At 47.9% G+C, this 22,809-nt stretch overlaps 1 protein-coding gene across 1 annotated transcript; it reads left to right on the top strand.

The window, feature by feature from the left end:
* The first annotated feature begins 529 nt into the window (after positions 1 to 529).
* On the top strand, positions 530 to 20,935 carry LOC149344212 (uncharacterized). Its single transcript, XM_089546212.1, has 3 exons — positions 530 to 864; positions 943 to 1,110; positions 6,655 to 20,935. The coding sequence occupies exons 1-3, from the start codon at positions 622 to 624 to the stop codon at positions 6,901 to 6,903; spliced, it is 660 nt and encodes a 219-aa protein (XP_089402338.1). The 5' UTR covers positions 530 to 621; the 3' UTR covers positions 6,904 to 20,935.
* The last annotated feature ends 1,874 nt before the right edge of the window (positions 20,936 to 22,809 follow it).

Raw genomic sequence — 22,809 nt, 5'->3', positions numbered from 1 at the left:
ATTCCGAAAACGTAGTTCGTGTGTGCGCAGACGACTTTCGCGCGAACGCAGTGTGCAAAACCCATAGTAGTGAAAACGCGACGACACACGACGCCAATAAAAGGTTTTACTCTTCCGAAATGCCATTAAAAAACCTCTTAAAGTATCTAAACAACAAAATTTTTTTTGAAAACATATTTACTTTTAAAATTGCGCTTGTTAATTACGAAATATTAGTTTTTTTAGTGTTCATCACTTGGCCAATAGGAAAGCTAGTCATGTCTTATTTTAGGCAAACTTTGCACTTAAATGCTTTTCTGCTCGTTTGTTGCAATCATTAGACAAGATATTGAATGTTAGGACGTTTGTAGCTATCAAACAGCTTTATTTTTTATTATTTTTTGGCCAAAAGTTACAGTTCCGCAACAAGTAGCTCACCGCCCCATGATGCTTTGAGCGCCCATGGTGGCTGGGTCCGACTGAAATGAGAAAATGAACCTAGGGACTCCAGCCCCCCTAGTGTCCCTAGCGCGTCAAAAGTAGGGCTTTTTGGTCGCCAGTTTAATAAGCCTAGGGAACGTAACGCTTGACAGTCCCTAGGCAAAAAGGGTCTTCGCCTCGGTGGTATTTCTGCGTTTAGCGATGGCCATTCGAGGCATTTTGGTCGGCGACAGCCAACTCAAGCGAATGTGCAGGTCTCGCCTGCGGTTACGGCCGTCGGTTGAGACGTGCACATTTAGCTTCGGGGGCTACGACGCCGTGCGGCTGGCAAGCGCTGTGCGCCGACTCAATTTTAGTCGGTGCGAGTTTGTCGTGGTGTACGTCGGAGGGAATGACCTCACGTGCCCTAGGTTCACTCCGCAAGCGATTTGCGACAACATTAAGGTACGTACTACGTGGTTCCTGAACGCTTCCAATTTCGGTTCATTTCTGTACGGAATTCACATATATTTCGCGTCACAGGCCCTTGTCCTGCTCCTGCTGCGCGACGTGGCACCTGTCGTCTTCGTGGCAAAGGTGCTGCCTCGATGTTTCGCCACGACGGACGCCGAGGCAAGCCGTCGCTTGCTTAACCGCAAGTTGACGGCTGCGCTTAAGCGGATGCCGTGTGTAGGCATCTTAAACCCAGACGTGAGTACCGCTTCATACTTGCCTTAATTGTTGTTCGCCTTTCACAGAAAGGCAAGTGCAGTCAGCCAGCCTGCCGAGCGCTGGAGCGGCGTGCCGAGGAACAAAACAGTTAAATGTTTGCTCGGCGCAGTTGACAGTACGCCAACGCGCCTTCGTTCTGGCGCCAGTATAACATACTTTCACTTTCTTTGTGTCATAGGGTGGCGTTCTAGCGCTTTATACAGGCGTGCTGACGACTGTACAAGGATGATTAGACAAATATAGTGGTGCTATGTTTGCATCGGGAAACAAACAGTCGCGGAAAAAAACTTTAACGCCTCCATGTGATCGTTAATGTGCGAACTGTTTTGATAAAAGTGAAGGCGAGCAGACAGTGCATGGCACAGTCCCCTTGCTATTCTCAGAGCCCAAACTTTCCTTCGTCTCTGGGAATCGAGATGTGCACCCACAGATGCAGCTATCTCCTTCAAGGCCAATTTCCAGGTGCCTGGCATACTCTCTGAGCGTTTCATAACATGGCAGCTATACTATTGCAAGCATTCTAATTATTGCTTGCTACACTGGAGGGGTTGCAGTATACCATACACACTTGTCAAACTGTTAAGCAGTAATTGCATGAGGTCATCTTCTTTGGTGATGTGTCCCGTGACACCATTGCCAATCACTGGCATGCCCTTGAAGCGTCGCCTTGTCCAGTCACCTCACGGCATCGGGGAAGTGTAATTGTACTAGCTCCCCATTTTTAAGACTAAGCGGCATGAATTATGGCAACAGTAAAAATCTTCTGGTAATATATTGCATTTGTCAGGGATGCTGTGAGTCTTGCAAAAATTTGCAAGAAGGGACTTTAGTCTCCCACAACCATAATAGTTAATAATAGGTAGCCAAAATGACCTACCTTGCCCCATTATGCCTACCAAGCTTTCACTATACTATTTCACCGAGCTATAGCTCAGATGAAGCGAGCACTGGCAGCGTCTTGGCTGAAAGCATCCTAAAAAAACTTCCTTCGCTAATCCTCAAATCCTTCTGTGATTCTTGCGAGCTGCTTTTGGGCCATGAATGAGTGAACTTCTTGGCAAACCCAGAATTTGAGCGACAGTAGTTTTAAGGTAACCGATTGTAATGTGGGCCAACACGGCTACTTTTACCATAGAAAAATTGTGAAATGGATGTTGCGTTTCGGATTCTACGAAGAAATTTTTCCAAAAAAAAGGCTCAAGATTTTTTAGCAGCTATGTGTGTCGGCGATATGTGCCAGTTGCACATATCTCACATATCACCCACATACATTGCTGTCCAACTTATATTCTCATTTCTGCTACACCCCCTTACTGTAATGCCCCTGCAGAAGAATATAGGTACATGTATAAATAAATAAAAAAGCAAATTCTAGAACAGATTTGTTTTTAAAAGCAGTTTGTTTACAGCTTGCACAAAACACAATGCGGAGTTTATTGCAAGGGAAACAAATATTGAAACTGATACCTGGAGCAGAACATGACATTATCGCGAGGGCCCTAAGGAGTTCATGCATAGCATATGATTGAGGATGCAGCATCCAGTTGCCTGTGAGTCTCTGGTACGTTAATGATGGCAGATCTTCCAAAAGGCCGTGGTAGAAAATTTGTAATGTGCAGACATGTAGGCATTCTTGCACAAACATGCCACTGTTTATGTGCTGCGCATTCTTCAATGTCTGGTCAGCTGCCTTGGGCATCTCTTGGCAGCCCACAGATTCAAGCTAAGTATCACTATGTGGCAGTGGGCACAGTGACAACTAGGGTAAATGTTTTTGTATTATTATTGTTATTATTGCAGGATACAAAATGCTAGCCGTTGTGTGCCTGTGTGTCCGTAGCTGACGCTAATTTCAGAAAAAACGCTTTGGGTGTGCACTAGGCACGTTTTTGGAAGTTCTAACATCAGCGCACGCTCCCGATAAATGTGACACCTTTTTTTTAAGGAGGAAGAGCATGATCAAAGGAATGAAAAGTGGTTAGCGAATGACCTTCTCAAGCACCAAAATCATACTAGTTCACATGAACAGCAAAATCTATGGCTCTGAATGCGACAACTTGTGCAAACAGTGTGAGGAGAAATGGCATCCAAACAGCGTGGTGTGTGCGCAGGGGAAAATGTACACATTGTTGATGCAAACAGCAAAGAGCGAGCTAGAAGTTATGCAGGGTCGCACGTGCTAGTGGGCTAGTTTTTGTCCTTCGCATTGTCCGAGTGGCAATGACTGATGCAGTGGCAGACAGAGCCAACTATGTAGCTTGTACCAAAACAGGCGAGCAGCGAAGTTACATGCCAACCACATTGCATATTAATTTAAATTTAAGGCAGACAGCTGGGCTAGTTGGTGTTTAGATTGAGAGGACATAGTAGTAGCGCTTAAAAAACAAGGACGACAGGGTAGAGAAAGACAGCACAGGCGCTAGACATCAACTGACTTTATTCTCGAGAACAAGAACGAATTTATAGGCGACAATCAGGAGCATAAAAAATCAGCTTTTGAATCGCATGCGTGATGGCACTTCCCGATACAAGAACCTCAAATCTTTAGTGCACAGATAAACATTTGGTTTGCTCACGCAGGTTTGCCATTCCGAGTGAATGAGAAAGGCTTCCAATACTTCCCAAACCTGCGTGAGCAAACCGAATGTTTATCTGTGCACTAAAGATTTGAGGTTCTTGTATCGGGAAGTGCCATCACGCATGCGATTCAAAAGTTGATTTTTTATGCTCCTGATTGTCGCCTATAAATTCGTTGTTGTTCTCGAGAATAAAGTCAGTTGATGTCTAGCGCCTGTGCTGTCTTTCTCTACCCTGTCGTCCTTGTTTTTTAAGCGCTACTACTATGTCCTCTAAATTTAAATTTGCTTGCCTATAGACTTTACAGCGCCGAGTCATTGGGGCTACCATCTTTGATGGCGTGGTCACACTGCCATTATATGCCTGCTCACTGCTCGGCTCCTGCCTCATCCTGACGGCTGCTGCTTCTAGGGGTTCGGCTCCGACAGGCAGTACTTCGACTGATATTGTCGTAAAGGAGTGGGAAGACAGCACTAATGTTTGTCCAAAGCATCCAAGAACATGTTAGAATCATAATTTGATCACTTTAAGCATTAAAACATGATCGGGCTGCATGTCGCAGAGAGACACTCAGCTCTCCTCCTCTTCAAACCAACGAAGGGATAGCTTCAATGCTACACTGTTCAACAACAAACCACAAGCTACTAGGCCATTCCTAATACGTTTTGAAGAGGCGTGCAAAAACCTCGGCATATTAGACACACTACCTGACATTGCTCAAAGATGAGGTCCACTTCCTTCATGGTACAATTTGCTAGCAGTCTGCGACTTCATGCTAACTCATTTCTGTAAGAAGTAAACTCCATAACAACAGATTATGTAAGAATTTCTTGTACTCTCAGAAAGGTACAATGGGTTCGCAGACTTTTATGCAGTTGAAAGCGCAGTGGTACAAGGGAATGGGAAAGTAATAGTAAGACTTCCACAGTGTGTATCGATTCTCAGTGCTCAGTGTTATGCCGTCTGTGTAGGTGTAGAAAAAATATTAAATCACCTTACATAGACTTATTTTTTTTACGCAGGCTGTCTAAGTGTACTTATAGCTCTTCTCTTTAAGAATGCAATCTCTGTGCTTCTTGGCAACATTATGCACGACATAAAAATAGGCACAGGTCAAGGACAAAACTGAAAACTTTGCTGGGTGCCAAGCCATGTCGGGATTAAAGGCAACGAGAGAGAAGACATCCAGAAGTACATGTACAGGGTCGTCCACTCTTAGAATGTCGCTCCGTGCTGCCGGTGCTCCGCGGGGCGCCTCTGGCGGGCGCCATAGAAATTATTGCGCAGGAGCAGTCAGAGCTGCAGGTGGGGCTTCGCGCGTCGTCTGCTACAGTGCGCCCTGTATTGCGGTGAAGTGGACTTCAATTTTGCACTGCATCCGCGAAACGAATTTCATGAATTTGCAAAAGACAATACTTGGTCTGCAGTATGGTCCTAGAAGTACAGCAAAACAAACGGTACAAATAAATGAAAGAGTTTAGAAGAAATTGCTGCACAAGCTCGTGAGTAACTAGGCAGAAGAAACTGAATGGAGAATGCCAACTGTTCGAGCGCTTGCCCTATATGTAGAAGCACTACGGTTTGTGAAACAATTTTTCTATAATACTTGGATGAATTTCAGCAATGAAACATAAGGACAGGTTATAGGAGGCATAGAAGTGTATTGGCCAATTTCTGACATTTAAAAGCTGCATCCCTTAAGCTCCCTTACTGCGTGCTAAGTGTGATGTGTCGTAATCCTCTCTCTAGCAGGTAGTGTGTTAGACTGGGTGTCGTAATGAGACTCTTGTGGCATGCTATCAGGATGAAACTGGCCATGTAGGACAGGGCTGCACATTATAGCTCCAGTGGGTTCCTTAATTCAGACTTATTCTCAAAAAAACAAACAAACTGGAAACTGTAGAAGCTGAGAAGACTAAAAGTGCTTTCATACTTGTCCAAAAATCCGGCGAGCGAAGCGGATTCGGCCAGATTCGGCCGCTTTTGACGCCGACAAGAGTGAAAAGTGGCGACGCGAGGCCGATCTGTTCAGGGCCGATTTCCGCGGCCGGGAAAGTTCCGCACCCAAAAACATGGCGGCACCCTTCGAAGCAAGACGCCTCGCCTTGGAATGAATTCGTCGTTGTTGCTGCCTTTTTCAGCGCATTCAGTGGCCTTAAATGGGACACCGGTCCTTTTCTTCACCTCACCTATATGTAAACGTATGAGTGCTAAATTTGCTTTATTTTTTATTTAGAGTGACGATTCTGCCGCTACTAGGCTTATGAGGAGCGTCGGTAGGTTGACAGTAATGGTTAAAGTCCTGACAAGCAGATGGCGCCACTAGGGTGGGCTTTTCTTTGCTAGTCTGTTTGCATACGCTGAACTAAAAATGGGAATGCGTCTGCGTTTAGCCTACGTAAGCGTGCTTACACTTATGTGACGCAGACAGCGTAAATTTATGCTCTTTTCTAAACATATCTATGTACGCCGCAAGCGGTGATGTGGTGGCCGGGAAGTGTGTGGAAAAGCGAGAAACAGCAGCGGCTCAGCGTTTCGGCCTCGCCCGGGCGTCAACAGATGAAAACAGGTCACAGTTTTTACGGCGAAGCGAATCCGCTTCGCTTGCTGGAAATTTGATGTAGTGTGAATGCACCTTAGGAGGCGTTGAAGTTATCAGTATATGCTGTTATCTTTCCAAAAAGCACTCCTAGCACACGGGGAAATCCAGGTCTCTGTTCTTATCCTTGTGTGTGTGCTTGGTTACCAGCCGTAAGTATATTTAAGGCATTTTAATTTGGTTTTCAGTGAGCACTGCGTTTGTGTGGATGCATTTTTTCTGCCTTCTTTATGCATTGTTTACTGGTTAGGTGTGCCAGAAAGCCGATATACTTGTTGCAGCTGTATGCTGTTGGGATGTCTTCCTCAATTTGCCTTATTTATCAGCATAGCGCATTTTATTTTCAGCATCGCTTCCTGGATGCAATGCGGGTGCCCAAGAGGCACCTTTTTGCGGCTGACGGCTACCATCTCTCGGCTGGCGAAGGCATCGAGGAGCTGGCAGAAGTCTTCGCCAGGGGCCTCTCAAAATTCTTCGGAGCGGGCATCCTGGCACCATTCGCAGCTCCACCAGCCAGGTACCTCATCCACCAGTGCCAACACTGCGGATCCAAGGGCCACCAGCTTGGGGACTGCTATGAGTACTGCAGGCCATAGGACCTGCACTGCGGCCTGCAGTACTCACAGCAATGGGCAGTGCAATCTTTCTAAGGTTTTGGTGATTGGTTTATAGTTTGGTTTACTGGGGTTTAACGTCCCAAAGCGACTCAGGCTATGAGGGACGCCGTAGTGAAGGGCTCCGGAAATTCCGACCACCTGGGGCTCTTTAACGCGCACTGACATCGCACAGCACACGAGCCTCTAGAATTTCGCCTCCATCGAAATTCAGCCGCCGCAGCCGGGATCGAACCCGCGTCTTTCGGGTGAGCAGCCGAGCGCCGTAACCATTCAGCCACCGCAGTAACTTGGTGACAGTGAGACCTGTTCCTGATGTGTTTCTGAGCTGTATCTGCTCTGTGGAGTCTGCAGCTTCACGTGTGCCTCTTTAATGTTCAATGACATCACCTTGATGAGTAACTTGGTGGCAGTGAGACCTGTTCCTGATGTGTTTCTGAGCTGTATCTGCTCTGTGGAGTCTGCAGCTTCACGTGTGCCTCTTTAATGTTCAATGACATCACCTTGATGAGTAACTTGGTGGCAGTGAGACCTGTTCCTGATGTGTTTCTGAGCTGTATCTGCTCTGTGGAGTCTGCAGCTTCACGTGTGCCTCTTTAATGTTCAATGACATCACCTTGATGAGTAACTTGGTGGCAGTGAGGCCTGTTCCTGATGTGTTTCTGAGCTGTATCTGCTCTGTGGAGTCCGCAGCACCACGTGGGGCTCTTTAATGTTCAGTGACATTGTCCAGTTCAGAGGCATTTTTAAGGCGAAAGCCTTTAATGGCTCATATTCGTGGCCATGACTCTGTCCATTCGTCTGTTGCATAAAACGTTTGGCATTTGTGGCGTTTTCCGAGCGTGCTAACCACTATCCTGCGCTGACTTCCTGCCAACGCATATGCAGTTCTCCTTGTCTAGGAGAGCGGTGCAGGAAAGGCTTTCGCCTCATCACACTTTAGATCTCCAAAGTGCCCCCTCGAAATTTTTGCATTCAGACTGCATTGAATTTACCATTGGTGTGGTCTAAATGAATTGAAAGCTTTCCACTTTGGCATCACTTATATCCCATGTGTAGCTTCGCAGCAATCACCTCGCGGCAAGCATTATTCACATCCATTAACCTGCTGGCCTACCTCATTATGCGAGGCAATGGTAAGCCTGAACTTTTGGTCAGAAAGAACAGTTGGTAAATATATGAAGAATCTGTGGAACCTCAAAGCTGTGTCCCTGTGAATGGTAAACTGGCATTGAAATGTTTGGTGCTGCCTCATGTTTATGTAGAATAGCAGTGCCTCGCAACTGTGTAATGCTGTGTTAGTACAGGCTGAATACATTTCATGCAGCCGTAGCAATTGCAGAACTTTGCAGTACTGTCTCACAAACGTCATTGCCACTACACCTGGTTTCGTATGTATTACAAATGCATTTGAACACAATGTGCAGTGGTAAGAAGAATTTACGTTATAAAAAATAGGTTCCACATACGTGGATTTCTATGACTGGTTCAAAGGGGGCTCAAAACCAGTTCGTTCTAGCAAGGCTTGACTGCGTCTTTTTCTCTCTGAAGAATGAAGCAGACACCCAGTTCCTCTGCAGTGATGGAGTGAGTGTTTGGATGAATTTTTGGATGCAGTGACGCTGTGACTCGGCTTCATTGCTTTGCCTCCTGCATGACTGTGGGGCACTCGTGCTTTCGCTCTTCTGCACCTTCTCATCAGACTGTAGCGGGATGTACTTCCACAAGCGTGAACCACACACCGTGCTGTTTAGAAGGGCAGAAGGCCTCAAAGCTTTGTTGCACATGGTATATGTAGCTGAGGATGCAGTGATGCCACCTAGTGCAACACACACTACATTCCCCCTTATTTAAGAGAGGAAGAGAAATGCACAGTATGCTCAGCACTACACAAGTACAAGTTCAGTCATTTGGCCCTTCGGATCAGTTTTCTAAACCTTGACACTAAAAAGGATGAACTTGAAGGTTGTGACCGGGGCGAAGCCATGAGGTCGGGCTAGGAAGAACTAGCTCCGTCCCTGCTGTATTATTAGTCTCACTGCTTTGATGGCTTCCTCTCAGTTTCATCTCCGGTAACACGTTCGGTAGGACCCCCGGACCTTGGGACATTGAACAGTGGGATGAGGAATAACCTGCAGCATTGAAGAACTTCCTTCAGGTCCTCCACTACGTACGGCTGGAGGATGTCCCAAAACCATCGCAGGGCTACTTATGTCATGCACCCGATGTTGCCCACTTGTCTTAAGTGGCCACTGTACCTGACCTGTATTCCTTTTTCTATTAGCTTGATCACTCAGGTTAAAAGACTGAGTCGAGGACCAGCCTGGCTCATGCCGTTTTGATGTCTTAGGAACTCGGTTTTGCAGGTGTCTGCCTATGAGAAGTTGTGCTGGGCTTACCTCACTGACACTAGGAATTTCCTGGTAGACAAGCAGTGCCTAGAAAGCATTGTCCACCTTGTGCATCTGGTCCTTGACGGTCCACACCATCCTGTCCACCTCTGCTTTGGACTGTGGGAATCTTGGGCTGCTGGTGACATGCCTGAAGCCTTACGGCTATGCGAAGGTAAAGATGATGTGGGATGAGAATTGTGGACCACCCCTGAGATGCCATGACCGGCAGATACGGTCTTGATTGCTGCAATGACTGCCATTGTTGTAGTACAGTGCTGACTAGTGACTACAGGGAAGATTGGAAAAGGTCGGCTCCCACCTCCACCTAGCGAAGACTTGGAGTCTGAGAAGGCATTGTTGGCTCTACGCGCTTACCACAGTTAGTCTTAGTGTTACTGTTCACTGTAGGCCACCACACTGACTCTTGAGCTATGCCTTTGCTTCAGTTAATATCTTGATGCTTGTCATGATTGAGATCCGTATGGAATGCTGAAGAGCCACCGACACAACAATGTGACCTCCTTTGAGAAGTAACCTGTAAGGGATCGGTGGATGCCTGCGGTGCTGTTAGGACCATCTGTCCTTTTGTTGCTGCCCTGGCACCCCGAAGTGGCGATCTGCTCGCAACCCCTGTCATGTGTGTCGGCAAGAAGCTCACAAGACGAGGCAGGCGGACGTTGAGTCGCGACATAGGGAAGGACGGGGGCACGTTTTCCTGGAACCACCCAAAGTGCCGTCTGCTGGAACGATGCAGCTGCGCGTGGAGACGTGGGCTGGGTCCCACGGTTTGCTAATTGTCCTCCAAGGAGTTGCTTTGCACCAGAGGCGCCAAGAATGATGTGGGCTGTCGCCTCGTTGAAGCCGCCATACTCCGGCCACCCCTCGTCCTGACATAGCAAAGATTGTCTGGGAGCAATCAAGTGTGACGTACAGTCAGCAAGGACGCGTCTAACAAGCTCCGTGGCATTGTGACGTTCATGAAACGGGCTGGCATAACAAAATGGAGCTGGACAAAAGGGATGTCCCTGCACAAACCCAGCAACAGCAGGTTTTGTGCTGCTTCCTGGATTTCGGGGGACTTCTGTCAACAGTCGTCGTGAAGATGAATGGCGTAGGAACGTGGTTCAGCGCTTGTTTTTTTTTTTTACTCGCGGTGGTAGCGACTTGGTAGAAGCTAATAATTGCCCTGATGGGGGGAGGCCGTCAGGGTCACGAGTGTTCAGGAAGGCAGCAACACGTGGGAGTGTTTTTGATGTCTTTTCATGTGTTTTCATTTTTATTTTGTTAGGGAGAGGGCTTTGAACCTTGCAAAAAGTGAAAGGCGTGCCATGCACTTTGTAAACCAATCGTGTTGAGCTTGTTATGATTGTACAAGCTTCAGTTTACTTTTTTTCAAGTGTTGACTGATTGCGTCTTTTATACTTCTTGGACGGCGGGGCAACTTTGGTGGAACCCGAACATTGGACCTTAAATCGTAACTTAGCCCCTCGAAAACTCTGAGGTTTCCTTGATTTTGCCAGTACTCCTTAAATCTGAAGCAGTAGTCTCGACTGCCTGGGCCAACCTTTGGTGCAGTACTCAAGCAGAAGGTTGCACTCGCCATCATTGGGTTAAGCTTTGGGACGTTCGTCTTGGCACGTGGAGACAAAATCTGGAAGGGTGCAAAGAATCCTTTCAGAAAACAGCTCAACAAGATGAGCTTGCCTTGGCAGTGGGCCGTTCGGTAGTCCACATGACAGCATGTCCTGAATGGCTAACAGTTTGCTGGGTACATACGGCAATGCACTGGAAGCACATCAGCTCCAGACAGAACAGCTGAATCTGCGAAGGTGGCAAGTCAACATCCATGCTCCCAACATTGCCAGTAGTAGCTGGTGGACCATCTCAAGGAAGAAATGTAGATTGCAGACATACTCTTCAATGCGAAGCACGAGCTAGCCTGCTGCTGAAGCCTCCTTCAGGCGACAGTAATGCTCTGTGCGTGTCTTGCCAAAGAAGATAACATCATTGATCATGTTCACAACACCTTCTTACCCTTGAAGTATCCGGGGCATCTGCTGTGGGAAGTTTCCCTTCCTGGGCAGTCACGATACCAACCAGTAGCCAGAGAAATCAGTAGTGACCAAATGAACCTGGTTATGAACCTGGTGCACTCTTGTGGCTTGGGTGCGCTGCCAATACATAAAGCTGCTCTTCAACATGCTTTCCATGATATATCAAAGTAGCGTTGTAGGCTCCCGAAGCCAAGACGATATAACCCAACCATTTCCTGGCCATTCCAATTCACTTCCCTCACCTTTCCTGGAGGTGTAAGCCTTGGTGCCATGAACTTCCATTTTTCTCATTTTTTTCCCCTTTGTAGCAGCACAATCACCATTAGTAAGCGGCTGCACTCCGAGATGGACTTCCGGGCCAGGACTGTAGCATTGAAGTGTTCATACGGGGAGGAAGGGTCAGACGTCTTTAAAACGTCATCAGACTCATCCATTACCTCAGGAGAGAGAGAGTCGACACGAGGTGGAGATACTTCACGCGTTGTGAAGTGATGTGCCAAAGGTAGAACGCAGCCTCCTCTTACGAGAACCATACGGCAGGATTCCAAGGCCAAAATGACAGCAGCTGAACGTGGACGCTGGCGATGTATGAGCCAGGACCTGGGGCCCAGGTGCCACAACCGTGGCAGCGTTATCCGCGTCCATCACATCTGGGTTCACCGAACTGCAGAGGGACAGAGACTTAGTCCCCTACAAATTAAACAGAGCGCGGTGCAGACGAAGCGAACAGGCTGGGAACCAGGTATCGGACGCCACTGTACACGCGATGGTATCGGGCAGTGGAAAGGCTTCAGGCTACCGTGTGTAGCGGTCAACACACGTAAGAATGTATTGAAACCTCGTGATGGAGGAAGAGAGCCAACAATGTCGACGTGGACATGATCGAAACGACAGTCGGGGGGGCTGGAAAGGGTGGTGAGGTGACCACATGTGGCGCGTTGTTTTTGCACGCTAACATTGCAAGCACTCACGAGCCCAGCGATGCACGTCTCTGTTGACGTTAGGTCAGACGCGTAGCACGAATGCTGGGATGTCTTTCGTTGTGCAGCTGTTCGAACATTTGGCGGCGGAACGCGGTGGTTACAAAAGTTAGTAGAGAACCACGGGAAACATCACACACGATGGTGCCTGAGCAGGACGGCAGGGTCACTGACGACAAGTTCAGAGAGCTAGGGCTGGCCTGGAGGCTTGAAGCTCACTGCCTAACGCCTGTGTGGCAGGCAGCGCTGCGAAGTCGAGCGCGTCTGATGAGCGACACGGGAGAGCGCATCGGCAGCACTCTTCACGGGTCCTTCGATCTGTCTGATATCCACCGTAAATAGAGAATTAAAACTCAGGTGCTGTTTCTCTCATGCAGTGTATGATCTTTGATTCACACGAAAAGCAAAAGTTAAGGACTTGTGGTCGGTGAGCTCATGAGAAACGGCTCCTTCCAAGATGTGACGGAAATGGCGAGATAGACAGGTAGCAACTCACAGCCGAAAGTACAGTAACGCGCTTCTGCACGCTTCAGCTTCTAGGAGAAGAAACCCAGCGGGCACCAGCAGTCGTCCTGAAGCTGTTGCAGGATGACGCTTACAGCTGCACCAGAGGCGTCGGTGATGAGACTCAACGGGGCGTTGGCCAGTGGGTGCATGATCAGAGTAGCATCGGCAAGTGTGTTCTTGACGACTTTGAAGGCGATTTCGGCAGCTGACGTCCACTCGAGAGGAGTGTGAGGACCATGCTGTGACTTTAAGAGATTGGTGAGGGGTAGGGTAATGTGGGCAATTCCGGTCAAGAAACAGTGGAAGTTTAGGAGGCTGAGGAACTCGCGAAGCGTGCGGAGTGACTTGGGGTGAAAAAAGTCTCGGATGGCGCGCACCATGCTCTCCAGAGGGCGAATTCTCTGCGCTTATACGTGATGGCCAAACAATTCGATGGTTCTGACGCTAAAAACGCACTTGGCTGGATTGATGACAAGAGGGTGCTCTTCGAGGCGTGAAAAGAGCAGGCACAGGTGTTCAGCGTGTTCTTCTGTTGAGGAACTGGCAACACAAGATCGAGATACGCGAACACAAAACACAGGCCTCTAGTGATTTCGTTGATGAAGTGTTGGAATGTTTGAGCAGTGTTTCGCAGACAAAAGGGCATATGGGTGTACTTGAAGAGGCCAAACGGTGTTACAGTGGCAGTCTTGGGGATGTCTGCAGGCTCCACCGGGATCTGATGGTAGGCCTTCACCAGGTCAATCTTGGAAAATATGGTCATGCCTTGCAGGTTGGCCTCAAAGTGATGAATATGAGGGAGAGGATATCGATCCGGGACAGTGTGGGCGTTGAGGGCATGATAGTTGCCGCAGGGGCGCCAATCGCCGGGGTCATGTTTTGGCACCATATGCAGCGCCGAATGATAACCAATTGCAGCATATAGTCGAATTCGAGGTGGGCAATGCAAGGCGGTCACCAGCAAGTCGGCACGGTCAGCAAAACACTGGTGGGCCTGTAGTGACTACGTGGTGTGTGAAGGTGTGACGGACGGGAAGCTCAAAGTTGCTGGGTCACGTAATGGCAGGAAAATTGGCCAGAATCGCAGCAAAGGCGTGTCGTAGCGGCATCCGGCTGCTATCGGGGTGAGCGTTCCAGCACAACGGAGATGAATCGAGAAGCAGCGAGGTCCGTGTCCAAGCCCAGAGCGAAAGACGCCTGTCTGTTTATTGCAGCCAAATATATACATGCCCAATGGCGTCACTGTTCTCACGTGACTCGAACGCAGACGCATGTCAGCACAAGGCGGACGACGGCAGCTGCGGGGTGGCTTGGAGGATGGGGGTGGCCACCGGGGCGAGGATGCTGTTCAGACAAGTGAGTCGTGTGGTCCACCTGTCGGCGAGATCGGAGGTCGACAGCCGGGCCAAAAGTGGCGATAAAGTCTGCTCCGAGGATTGCAAACCGCACGGCCGCGATAATGAAAATCCATCGAAATGTGCGGTGCAAGCCCAAACCATGGGTGACTGAGCGCTGTTGGGGGTGTTGACTGCCTGCAAAGGCGCTCCTTGCACAGCACGTTGCCGGACGAGGCGGGAGGCAAGCACAATGCTAACCTGTGCACCACTGTCCACGAGGAAGCGGCATCCCGAGATCCTGTCGGTGATGTATAGTAGGCGGCTGGATGTAGAGCCAGAGTAACTGGCCGCCATCAGCGACTCGTCGGCGCGTTTCCCAACCATAGGCAACGCTGCCGGCACTGGCAAGCAGCAGCACCGAACTTGTGGTGGTACCAGCAGAACCCGTCTTGGGCTGGGCTCTGGCTCCAGGAACTGGAACTGGACTGGATGACTGGAACTGGAACGATGGCGCAACCGTTGGCGAGAGGAACACTGGCAGCGACGAGGAATGGACGCTCGCAGTGCGGCAACAGTGCTCGCAAGGTGGTTGATTTTAGCCTCGAGGCTTGACTGCTGGTCCACGAGAGTGGATGACGCGGCAGAAGGAATTGCAGCCACAGAACGCGGGCCAGAGTAGTCCGAGACACGGTCAGCCAACTCCACGAGCTTATACAAGCTAATGTCGCTTACTGCAGCCAGGACGACCACGAGGTTCTGAGGCAGGCGCTGTTGACGTCATGTGGGCGGTCACCGAGCAGCTGTCGTATGCGATGGAGGAGCTGAGATGGTCGACGGTCACCAGGGTCCTCAGTGCTGAGCAACTGCTGCAGGCGAGTTCTTCGGGAGCCCTGTAGTGGCAGTATCACCATCAGCAGTGGTGCTCTGCCTCGGCTGATGACATACGCTCGTGGTGGCTACGTGGGGCCACGTGATGAGTAGAAGAAACACAGTTGATACCTGGTTCCGAGCCTCTCCTCTTCACCTACGTCACGCTCCGTTTTGTAGGGGTCTAAGTCTCTGTCCCTCTACACCGTTCTTTTTCTATCAAAATGTCTTTTTTAATTTCGAGCATTATTTCCTTTTCATTTATCTTCAATTGGCTTTAAGCCCAGCAAAATGTTGCTGGTCCGGACTCCCTCTCTTTTGTTTTCTAATATTTTTCGGAGGGGACGAATGAAAGGGTTGTGAACCTTGAAAGGAATGCCGGGAAATATGCTTGCGACGACTGAGACTTTGGTGCAGGAGTCGGCATTGAATGACGGCCGCATTTGTTGACAAGAACTTCAAATAACTTTACTTTCAGGTGATGGCCCTTCACGGCAGCCAGGCTTCACCATACTGGCTAACGGTTTTCGCCTTTACTTCTCACCCACTTGTTTTTTCTTCATGCATAGTAATTCAAAGGGGCCACTCTTGGTACAGAAGTTTCAGAAGGCACGCCGAGTTGGGCACTCTCCGCACGCGGCTGCGATGTACGGCCTCACAACTAAGAGAGATGGGCAAGCTTTTCACCCAACGACAGCTTCCCTTTATGCATTTGTGTACTGCTGACTGCAAGCCACAGCGATTCCACTGAGTTGCAAATTCTGCATTCGTTATCAGCATCTTCGTACTGGCGCGCTTGAGTCAGAGCTGTGCAGATGGCCATGTTAGTGTGTTGGGTTGCCCGCTAGGCCTAGCCTTGACCCTGGCTAGCGGGTGGAACCAACGAAGATGCTCTCAAGGCTGGAAACTAGGCCCTCTATTTCAGCAAGCATCCGTTTTCATATAATTGAGCAGTGCCCTCTACATTGCCCCTTCAAGAGATGTTGCATTTGGTAGCCCACATTATAAGCCACCACTTTCAGCATGAACTTTGGACGGTGACAGCAGGATAAATGTATTTCATAGTGCAACTCTACCATTTGATAATAGTGGAAAATTAACCAGCGACCCTCAACTGACAGTTGTCTGGTCCGGTGGGATTCCCTCCAGCGTGCCCAGCACAGACAGAAAGCCTGTGAAGGCGTCGGGGACAGCAGTCACTTCTGCACCTGGGTGCACTTTAAATTTGGGAGGAAGTCTGTTGGTCTTAATGCACATGAACTTGATAAGTCTTCTTCCGAAACTAATACCATGGTTGCAGAGGCAGCCGCACGGGAAATGAGCGCCACGACGCAGCCTGATGACAAGGCAACGATGCACAGTTTAGCCGGCTAGTCACGCAGCTATCAGAACAGCACCAAAGCTAAAAATCGGAGATGTATTGATTGCGCACACTGCGGAAATCGTGATCATCAGGCAAAGGAATGTCCATATAAAAGAGAGCAGTGTTTTCGGAGTGGAACGACTGGCCATTGCGCCCTAAAATGCTGCTCACAATCGTGTGTTCGGACCTGTCACAGGCATTATGGCGGTGCTTACGCTGTTCAGTCAGACAGCGGGGCACCTGAAATGGAGGAAGGTGATATTTCAACCGCATTCACACTGCAGGAAGCACAGGAAAAGCCAAGTCTGCCCCAGTCACTCTGCAGGGTCATTCGCTGGGGTGGTGTTTCGCTCAGTATGGTGATTGACACGGGATCACTATTTTGTATCATCCTGCAGGAGGTGTATCCCAAGCATCGCCTAAGCTGGCCCTGGTTATTGAAGTGCAAACAAAAGCTTAGCTGCTACCTTGGCAAGCTGTCCACTCTCGGTCAATTGAATCTCTGAGCACATTTTGCAGGAAAGACTATTCCTGCTGCCCTGATTGTTGTGGGATGCTCAGGTCGTAGCCTTTGCGGAAGGCATATAATCCAAGCGCTCTCGCTTCTGCCGCCTGGTTTTCTCGCTACGGTATAACCCACTCCAGCAGCTCCGGACAGCCTCTTGAACGATTTTTTTTTTTTACCTTTTTCAACCGGGGCTTGGAAGCATTAGGGGGCCACCGGTGAAATACCACCTGAGAGAAAACGCAGAACCTAAGTACCACAAAGTGCGGCCAATACCATATGCTCTTCGTGACAAAGTTGAAACAGAGCTGAACCGTTTAGTCAGTGAAGGCATATTATCACCAATTGCACATTCTGAGTGGGCAGCGGCAATCGTACCGGTAAGGAAGAAAGACTAGTCCCTTCGCATTTGTGCCGATTTCAAGACTACCATAAATGCTGCCTGTACAACCGACCGGTACCCACTGCCAAGCATTGACGACATGGACATTTCCGCATTGCTTCGTGGGGGATCCCTTTTCACTGTACTGGATCTCAAGGATGCATATAACAAACTTCTGTTGGATGAAAAGGCAAAGAACTTGGTTGTCATAAACACTCACAAGCATTTCTTCTGCTATAACTCTCGTCCCTTTGGAATTGCCTCGGCTGCTGCGATTTTTCAGCGATGCATGGGGACTGCCCTGACTGGCCTTCTGGGTGTGCAGGTGTACTTGGACGATGTATTGATAGCAGAAAGCGAAGATGGGGACGTATCAGTGCTCCGGGATGTTTTGCGACGGTTACAAGACAATGGTGTCAAGCTGAAGACAGATAAATGTCAGTTCCATAAAGACTGAGTCGTTTACTTCGCTTGAAAAGAATCTAGCTCCTATACGAGATTCACCGCAGCCTACGAATATAAGAAAACTGCACTCGTCCTTCGGTCTTCTGGCTTATTACCACTGGTTTCTGCCACACATGTCCACATTGTTACTCTCATACCAACTGCTTAAAAAGGAACAGATATAATAGTGGGACACACAGCAGGAAAATTTATATCACCAGGCTAAACAAACTTCTGGACTCTCCAGTGCTGACATATTTCAACTCCAACCAACCAGTGCAGTTGGAATGTGATCCGTCACAGTCGGGGTTAGGTGCTGTTATCTCGCACCGCATGGGCAAAATGGATAAGCCCATTACTCTTCGTTCACACACATTGACTTCAGTTGGAAAGAATTATTCACAGCTCGAGAAGAAAGCTCTGGCGCTGGTGTTCGGAGTAGCAAGGTTTCGAGACTATCTACTCGGACCGGAGGTCACGTACCATCAGCCACTCATGGGATTGCTACGGGAAGATAGACCTGCGCCTCCAATGGCATCAGCACGTATACAGAGGTGGGCTCTGTTCCTGAGCCAATGTCGGTACCGCATTGGCTATAGATCCGGTAAGCAAAACGCCATCGCAGATGCGCTCAGCCGCTTGCCCGTGCCGACTCCAGATGCTGGTCTCTCGGGCACCTTACCAGAATACGCACTTGCATTAGAGCACCTTGGCCGCTCATCTGCCTGGTGCCTTACAGGCACTAACGAGCGCAGGCGAAGACCTCAGTATTGTCCGGCACTTTGTAGAAAAGGGATGGCCTTAAACACCTCTTGCAGTGCCACAGTCATCTTCAACCTTAATTTTTCAGAAGGCTGGAGCTGTCGAGCGCAGATGGCCTGCTCCACTGGGGTCATCAGATTCTCGTACCCGTGAAAGCGTCACACCTTATGCTCACTGAGCTGCATCAGTCTCGGCAACGTGCATTCGCGATGAAAAGACTGGCTCGGACGCTATTCTGGTGACCTGGGCTGGACGGTGAGATCGAAAGTCTTGGACATTCTTGCATGCCATGTATACAAGCGCAACCAACACCACATTGCGAGTCTCCTATCAGTTGGCCAGAAACAGGAACTAAGTGGTCACGGCTTGACACCGGTTATGCCGGACCCATCAACGGACGCACGTTGCTGATAGTCGTCATTTCGCTCACAAAATGTACCAAGGCACTCCCGGTCCAGTCATTGACCACTGAAATCACAATCCCTCAGCTTCACGAACTGTTCACTCGTTTTGACTTGCTGCGACTGTGGCACGACTGTGCCAGATAACGGGAGGTGCTTTGCAACTTGCCTAGCTTCTAGCCGTTATGAATTGCACTGGTACTCCGCCTGGTACTCAACAGTTACCTTCTCACCGTCTTGTGTGACCGCCATAGCTGCCAAGTGCTTGTTGCACTTCACACTTCAGATATAGTGTCTCCAAAATGGACAAACTGCAGTGCTCCCTTCGTTGGTTGTTTAAAAAAAAAAAAGCGAAATGTTGGGTGTGTTAAGATGTTCGTGACTTGTGTAAGGTTAGTAAAACTTAAATGGTTCGACATTCTTTAAAAGGTTATTCATGGTAGCAAACTGAAATGTGTGCCTGGTGCTACCAATGTGAAATGGTTTTGAACTTGTGTGTATAGAAATGCGACCTGTCACTTAGTGTGAATTATCTTCATATTGCTGTTCTGCCATGTGTGTGCACATTTTTATGCTATGATTTGTTCCCAATCACATTGTTGTGTGATGTGTCCAAACTGACAGCTCTGTGTTCACTTGTTTTGAAAATGTGCAAAATTTTGGGGGTGTTTCACGAATAAATCAAGGAAATGTTCCGAGCCTTTGTCAGCTTAGTCAAACCTTAGATGGCTTGACATGTTTTCAAATAGTTATAGTTGGAGGTAAACTGAAATGTTGCACGTTTTAGAAATTGAGTTTATTGAAGTGGAATTTCTCAAGTGGCATGAATTGTGAACTTTATGTTGGTGTTTGTTCATGTAGATGCATATTTTTATACAATGCTTTGTGTTTGCAGTGACTTTGTTGCAAGACAAGACTTGAAAACTTCAACATTTTTTAGTTTTTCCTGTTTGGCTACAGATGTCTTGTTTTCCGAAATGAATAGGTAATTCTCTCTACCTGCTCATAATTTTGTTCACTTCCTGAAAGGAACAAAGGTGGTGCAATGTGCGATTGTATTTTTTTTGCGATATATTGTAAATATCACGTATTTAGCATTTGTCAGGTGTGAGTGCTCATAAAGACCTATGGAGTGTCTATGATAAATTGGGATCATAATAAGGGGCATGGTTAAGGTGGCATATGGAAGTGTAAAGCACACAAGTTGACTCATCATTGGTTTGTTTACGTAATGAGGGATGAAGGATGCGTTTGAAACGGGATGTTGGAGCATAAAAAAAAATAAGAGAAGCACGGGTGTGTCCAAACGTATGCAGATAGGTGGTGGAGGTACAACTTTCGGAGAAGTTGTCAGTGGAGGCATTTGAGGACAACTTCAACTATAGTCGGATACAACTTAAGTCTGCAGTGAAGCTCCACCCACATTCAGCCTCCGTGCACAGAATTCCTCCACAACGAAGAAGTAGTCCGCTGGATATGTTTCTTTTCTAAACAAGCCCATCACAACCAAAAAAATTATGACTCTAAAATTTTGATACATGGATTGCTTGACGTAGTCGAACATGAAAAAGCTGATTTTGTTTACTGTTGCGATTAGCCACCTGAGTAGTACAGGACGCCGCGGACTGCGGCCCAGTGTTGGGAACCGCTGTTTTTTTTAACTTATATCCTAGTATATGAGGTTTTAGCTGCAAGTCTGACATGGAGTCCCGGCTGTTCCTTTGACCTCCTTGAAGTCAGTATTACACCGTGCAGTGCCTGTGTGTAACTCTTCATTTTACCCTCATAATATGAGGGGTGTACACAGCCTGCGAAAATATGGCTATAAGCTATCTCTTGCATTTTCTTCAAACGTTCTGTGTTGTATTAGTGTTATGTGCCACCATCACATGGCTTGTGTTTTCAACAATTTGCTGCCTTACCACCAGAATTGACGCGCGAGGACTCCCATTTTTGCCGTTTGTTTCGTTTGGCATTGGACAGTTACACCTAATAAACTAAGTGACACTGTGCAGGCTACACCTCGTCCCTCCTTGCCGGCCACTGCGAGTCTCATTTTACGCAGCGACATAGCGTGTCACATCGGAACCAGCAGTGATTTTCTGGAAATGAGCTTTATGAACGGCACCAGCTGCATAAATCTGCTTTTTGTTTTTCGGCACTCGTATTACCAAAATGACGTGGAGGTAGCAGGACCACAGTATTGCAGAATTCGAGGTGCGCAAAAGCACTATAGTCGCATACAACTTAAGTCTGCAGTGAAGCTCCGCCCATATTCAGCCTTCGCGCACAGAATTCCTCCACGACGAAAAAGTAGTCCGCTGCTTAAACGCTGCTTTTTACGTTAAGAAGTTAATGACAAGAAAAAATTATGAGCTCTAGAATTTTTATTTGCGAATTATTTGATATAGTCAAACATTAAAAAGCCGATTTTGTTTACAGTTGCGGTTGACCAGCGTAGTAATACAAGACGCCGCGGCCCAGTGTTAGCAACTGCTGTTTTTTTTTTAAGTTGTATCCTACTATAGCTGATAATTTAGACCTGTAAAATTGGCATCAACCTGACGGGCCAACGCTGCATCGCTCAGGAAGAATATGGGGTAAATTTTTTTTTTTTTTCTATATCGCCTCGCAAGGATCACTTTCATTCATAGGTAAAGGTAGTAAAGGCAATAACCAGCGTATCTTAGTGGGAAAATGCAAAAAAAACCTTGCAGTGCGCCTTCAGAGTTTTGCTGTTCAATAAAATAAGGCAGTTTCGGAATCGCTCTGAAGAAAAAATGTACTTCCGCGTTGCGAATTTACAAGCCTGTATCCATCGAGGGTCAAGACTGGCCACAAGCCTAGCACAAATCCGGTAAACGAATTCAAATATGGCGGAGCAGTAGCGGCGCCGAGTTTTATTTGCATTAACTGCTCTGGTTAAGAGCAAAAGCTGTCGTGGACTTTGCGAGTATTGAGCGAGTTTGTGTACTGTTACCCAGCTGGTGGTTCAGGATTAGAGCACCGAGAGGACGGAATGCGAGCAATCGGATTGTGATGACGGTGGTGGCGGCTGTTAACGTGAGTGATGTAGAACGTAAAAAATCCTTGGGCGGCATGCTGACAACTTCGCGATGCGTTTGCACTGCTTATTCTTAGTAACTGCTTATGTTATTCAAACTTGACTTCCTTACGTGTTATCATTCATCTTCATTCAAGCACCCGTGCGGCCGCCGTAGCTGGCGCGAGTGCTGAAAGCAGACTGCGGAACGCATGCGAAGAGTAGCATGTCGAAGTGTGCTCTGTATTTTGGTCGCGCCTATACAGCGGGTTCACCGAAGGAATCTTTTTACGATGTCTGTTTAGCGTTGAAGCACTGCACATATCTGGTCTGACCGCTACCCAATGCTAAACTTGTGCAGTTTATGGATTGCAGCAAAAAAAAGGAGGCACCTCTCTCGTTCTTTGCAATCGTGTGGCCGTTTTTGCTTTGCCTGCATAAATTGAGTAGTTTTTGGCGCTTGATATTTTGCGTCTTTCACTGCCCGTCGTGCTAGCCCAGATTTGCATGGGAGCATTCCAATATTGCACTGCTGTTGTCAATGTATTGAGGTACTTGCCTCTTGCAGTGTGGTGCCCGGGTTGCATCCCAGAACTCGAGAGACGAGGCTTGAAGGTGAAGAGAGTACAGGTATGAAATATATGAGAGGGAACAAACTTCAAGCAGAAAATTGCAAATTTCTTGGTTATTTCTCTACTAAATTGCGCAACGACATTGGGATATTGTAGGCGCAGACGAAAACCAGTTAAACAGAGAGAAAAACTGCGCTTGTCACAAATAACGGAGTAATCAATAAATGAATGCTCCAACTGTGTTCCCCACTCATATTTTTCATACTGTACGTTGAGCA

Source organism: Amblyomma mixtum, chromosome 5 (genome assembly GCF_055824585.1).
Source record: "Amblyomma mixtum isolate Tamu chromosome 5, ASM5582458v1, whole genome shotgun sequence".
Lineage (NCBI taxonomy): Eukaryota > Metazoa > Arthropoda > Arachnida > Ixodida > Ixodidae > Amblyomma > Amblyomma mixtum.
Note: the sequence above shows the minus strand (reverse complement) of the source record. Positions and strands in the feature narration are given on the sequence as shown.

Excerpts from the sequence above, each read along its gene's own strand:
- LOC149344212 (XM_089546212.1), top strand. The coding sequence starts at position 622 with ATGGCCATTCGAGGCATTTTGGTCGGCGACAGCCAACTCAAGCGAATG. Across the intron at positions 865-942 it reads CGATTTGCGACAACATTAAG|GCCCTTGTCCTGCTCCTGCT; the intron begins GTACGTACTACG and ends TTCGCGTCACAG. Across the intron at positions 1,111-6,654 it reads TAGGCATCTTAAACCCAGAC|CATCGCTTCCTGGATGCAAT; the intron begins GTGAGTACCGCT and ends TTTTATTTTCAG.